The sequence below is a fragment of the Macrobrachium nipponense genome, chromosome 1, assembly GCF_015104395.2.
Source record: "Macrobrachium nipponense isolate FS-2020 chromosome 1, ASM1510439v2, whole genome shotgun sequence".
NCBI lineage: Eukaryota > Metazoa > Arthropoda > Malacostraca > Decapoda > Palaemonidae > Macrobrachium > Macrobrachium nipponense.
In genome coordinates, this window is record NC_087200.1 from 127764820 (window position 1) to 127769819 (window position 5000).

The 5000-nt window shown below is 36.3% G+C and overlaps 1 protein-coding gene across 8 annotated transcripts in view; it reads left to right on the forward strand.

Annotated features, from left to right (window-relative positions):
• LOC135219621 (uncharacterized) overlaps window positions 1–5000 on the forward strand; it is a 127032-nt gene that overhangs the window by 62916 nt on the left and 59116 nt on the right. For 6 of the 8 annotated variants that reach the window (XM_064256535.1, XM_064256529.1, XM_064256531.1 and 3 more), the window contains one exon: window positions 1026–1043. The exons of the other annotated variants lie outside the window; for them this stretch is intronic. In XM_064256535.1, coding sequence (XP_064112605.1) covers window positions 1026–1043 — 18 coding nt within the window. The remainder of the gene's footprint in view (window positions 1–1025; window positions 1044–5000) is intronic. 8 annotated transcript variants of the gene reach the window in all.

A 5000-nucleotide genomic window follows, 5' to 3' on the forward strand; every position in this document is an offset into this window, starting at 1 on the left:
ACGTCTCTCTCTCTCTCTCTCTCTCTCTCTCTCTCTCTCTCTCTCTCTCTCTCTCTCTCTCCTGTTTTGCAGGTGTGTTTGTTTGGTCTGCTTGCGTTTTTCTGTATTTCCTTTGTTTATGTGTTAACCTACGATATTTGTTGGCAATGCATATTCCTTTCTGTCTAAATTCATTAAGCTTTGTTAAGTGCATGTAACTGGTTGGTGTCCTTTTATTTGAATTACAGATTTGTTTTCTCGAAAGATGACGCCTTCAGCTACTAATTGAAAAGTGCCACTTATATATTTCAAACAAACAAACCGTGTGCAATTGTTCGTTCTAGCCTTCTTTTGTTTTATTTATGCTCATCAAATATGAGTATTATTTACATCTTCTGAATTATCTAGAGTGCATTGTTTTATGTGAACATGCCTGGTTGTATAGATTAAATTATGCACTGTAAGCTTAACTAACACTTGGATAAGTGTATGCATACACACACACACACACACACACACACACACACACACACACACACACATATATATATATATATATATATATATATAATATATACATATATATAGATTTTACGTATATATAAACAAACAAGGGGACGTATTGTCTGCAGTTTGTGTGCAATATCTTTTATGTTAATGGACTTTTAATCATCATTCTTGTCGATGTTTATACTTTAACAAAAATACTATTGTTTGCCGTTATAGCAAAACAGCATTATGATGAAAACTTACAGTTGGCCGCTTTTCCACTTGATGCATGAAATCTATAAACAATCACCTTCAGTGATCTACATCAATATGGTGATCATTCATACGTGTCATACCTTCCTAAGCAATATTGTTATAATATAAATTAAATTGACTGATTTATATACTGTAACCTGGCGGCACGGCGACTATAGTCTCGGGCGCCGTGGGTATCATTAAATTGTTCACATCTGTCAAGTGTAACTCCAGCTAACTGTACGTTACTTTACGTAAACATGAAATCTAACTTTACCATCTTCCCGTGTTTATCTTTGCAGTCTACCCTCTAGGAACAGGTGGGTGTTCGTAGCATTAAGTGATATGTTAGCTTTGTATGGAACCATTGGCCTGTATGGTAGATTTTTAAGCTTTGAGCTTAGTGTGGTCTGTGGCTTCACTCCCGCCAGCGTTGATTGATTGCTTTCAAGCTATGTTATATCTCTCGTGTTGTTTACAGAGCTACAAAGGGAATCCCTCGTGTGTATTTTTCCTTTCCTCGTAATAGCGGAGGAAAATATTCACGACCATCTCGATGCTTTGATGTCAGAATATGCAAATATTTATGCCGTTAGACGCATATCGTAAGCGAGGTTTGGTTCTTGCGTTGTGGTGCTTGCTAGACAATAAAAAGAAAGGAGTAAAGTAAATGGAAGATAAAAATAGGCTTTGCTTTGAAATTACTTTTGATTTTGAGTTGAAATGTTGTAAAATTCACAGTTTGATAGACTTTGTCTTTTCTAAAATCAATAAATAAATAAAAAATAAATTTTAAAAAACTCATGGAAAACCTTACATTCAATTCAGTGAAACACTGAAACAGAAATAAGTGATCCATCATTCGATTATTGTGAAAGGTGAACAATTTAGACCACAAATTTAAGAAGCGATATCCGAAGGGTTCTGGAAAGCCTCTGTTTTTGCACCAGTATATAGTCATTGTATGGTAGTTTCAGCACAAACGTAGAGGAATGGTTGTGTGGTTTATCACTTTGTAGTGGTGTTGTATGAGAACTCATGTAGCATGTCAGTCAATTATTGTTTTCATTGCGGATTTTTTCAGTTAACTGTCAGTCTCACAGGTTTTTTTCAGGTTCTTTGCAATAAAAAAATAAATACGGCAACTTTCTTGGACAAAACGTAGACTGAAAAAGATTAGAATACTTCTCGTTTGCAAGGTTACAACATCCCATGTTTTTTCTCCCGCTGACCTTTTTAGTGCAGTGGTACTACGCACTCAGATCACCTGCTGAGTACAAGCGAGGTCCTTCAAATAGTATACGAGTTCGATTCTCGATCTAAACGAGAAGGAACTACTTGGCCGCGTTCTCTAAAATCCAGAATACTCTTCCATTAACTTAAGCAGCTAATGATGAACTTAGTTGATAGCCGACTGTTGTAGGTTGCAGTTGGTGCAGAGAGAGAGAGAGAGAGAGAGAGAGAGAGAGAGAGAGAGAGAGAGTACACGTAAAGCGAAGAATGTAAGCGTTCAATACCTCGTCAAACGAATGACATCAAACTGGGAGGGCACCGACGAGGTAATCCTCTGCCACCCTAAAAGAATTATATATACACACACACACCACACAGCACACACACACACACATATATATATATATATATATATATATATATATATATATATATATATATATTAAGTATATATATTAAGTATAAATGGCCCATTAAAACACTTTGGTTCAAAACTAAGGACTATATTTCGGTGACTGACTTCCACCCTTATAGCCCTGAGTTTTAAACCAGTGTTTTAATGGGCCTTTTATACTTGACACGTATCCGGTTTTAACAGAAGAATTTATAATATATATATATATATATATATATATTATATATATATATATATATATATATATATGTGTGTGTGTGTGTGTGTGTGTGTTCGTGCTTCAGTTGCATGATGTTTCATTTTTCGATCGTAATGAACGGAGCGCAACAGAATCATTATGTTTAAATTATTTTTATTTATTTATTTTTCGTGTGCGTTTCAGAAATTTACCAAGATCTACCATGAAATCACCAACGGTGACTTCTTCCGCGATTTCTTTTCCACCACGCGATGGTCAAGATAAAGTACGGTATAGCTTTACGGTTGATAATTGCAGTAACAGTAGTAAAAATGATGAATGCTGTTGTTAAAGTAGCCACCCTGATTTCATTCGTATTTTCATTGTCGTTGTCACCCGGGAAAAGACTTGATATTGATCCTCAACGTGAGACTATATAGCTCATCACCAAGATGTCGCTGCTAAAAACTGGTGTGATCCCATATCCCGTATGGCGACTGTAACCAGACACCTCAGGTGTACGTTAAAGTCACTTGGGGTGGAGAAAGAGAGAGAGAGAGAGAGAGAGAGAGAGAGAGAGAGAGAGAGAGGATAAAACAAGAAAGTCATTATTTGCTACAATTATTTTCAGGCGTAACAAGCCAACCAGCACAGGCCTACAATAAAATATTTCTGTACATGCAAGCACATTTGTAGCTTACAGTCATGCAGGCGTGCGTGCAGGAGACAATTTGATTGTCAAAATACGATCGTGCAGAGAGAACAACAGAGACGCTGAATTCAATCAAATTAACAACATTGAAGAAACCCCTAACGTAATTCGCGACGGAAACGTGAATGAAACACGAAGGAGTGGATAAAGGAAGGAATGAGAGAGAGAGAGAGAGAGAGAGAGAGAGAGAGAGAGAGAGAGGAGAAGGACTTAAGAGGTACCTACACGGAGGGGTTGGGGGACATGACTCTGATGTGGGTCGCTTACTCTCACTTTCACTGCATCTGCCTAGGCTCCTCCCAAAACCCCATTCCTCTGGGTCTGTGTGTCGAGCTTCACATCGCAGACCTATTCCACAGGTCGCTTCTTCATCTAATAACAGCTGCTCTCTCTCTCTCTCTCTCTCTCTTCTCTCTCTCACTCTCTCTCTCTCTCTCCATATTTAAGAGTCGTGGCCTCTATTAATTGTCCTTGATCTTGTATATTAATCTGCAAAGAGAATCATTGTTCCTTAAGGCACTCCAAGGTTCAAAACTAAATGGACAGAAACAAGAAGTGTACCACACATGTTAATCCATGCAGACCTTTTATTGTAATACTATCAAGGGAATATTTAGAGTTTCTGTTTGCAAATGCATGAACTTTGCATGCATTAGCGAGAAGTGTGCATGTTAGACCGATACGATTTCCAAAACGGTACGCGAATCATTTCATGTGTGACACCCGGGAAATCAAGCTACCTACGTGAAACTTTCAGAGTATGACAAGAGAAAGAGAGAGACGAAGAGAAATTTCCTCGTCGCGCCTTTTCTCTTTCAAAACCTTAATTTTCTCGGTGAAATTCAAAATTAATGTCCAGTGATGTGGAGAAGATTTACTTCCACCGTCGTCTCATTTTGGTAGAACGAAGCTTCTGTTGAAAAATAGTACATGCTTCTGAAATACATTTCTAGGTAGAGAAATATTTGTTTTGTTATCAAACAATGCTTGATTGCTGAAGTATATTAGCCGTCCAAGATTAAGATTCCCTTCCAAAATTATTGTTTTCTTGGTAAAATTCAAGAGTGATGTCCAGAGATGTGGTGACCATTTACTTACACCGTCGTGTCATTTTGATAGAACGAGACATCTATTGAAATGTCATACTTGTTTCTGAAATAGATTTCTAAGTCTAGGAAGTAATTGCTTCATTCGTATACAATGTTGAAATGCCAAAATATATGTAAATATATATATATATATATATATATATATATATCTATATATATATATTAGATATCAAAGATTAAGACACCTATTCATTTCCAAAACTATGATTTTCCCTATTCAAGAGTAATGTTCAGTAATGTGGAGAAAATCTACTTTCCCCGTCGTCTCATTTTGGTAGTATGAGGCTTATGTTGAGAAGACGAACCTGCTCTAAAATACATTTTTAAGTGTAGAAAATGCTTTAAATATTCGCAAACAATATTGAATTGCTAAATATATATTAATTATCAAAAGTTTAAGTGACCAATTCCCTTTTAAAACTATGATTTTTTTTCGATGATACAGTAATGTCCAGTGATGTGAAGACTGACTTCCATTTTGATAGTTCGAGGTTTCTGTTGTAAAGTCTTACCTGCTTCTGACATATATTTCTAAGTACAAAACATTTACTTTATTCGCAAGCAATGGTGGAATGCTAAAATTTGTTATTATCTATCAAAGATTATGACATCAATTCCCTTTCAACAGAG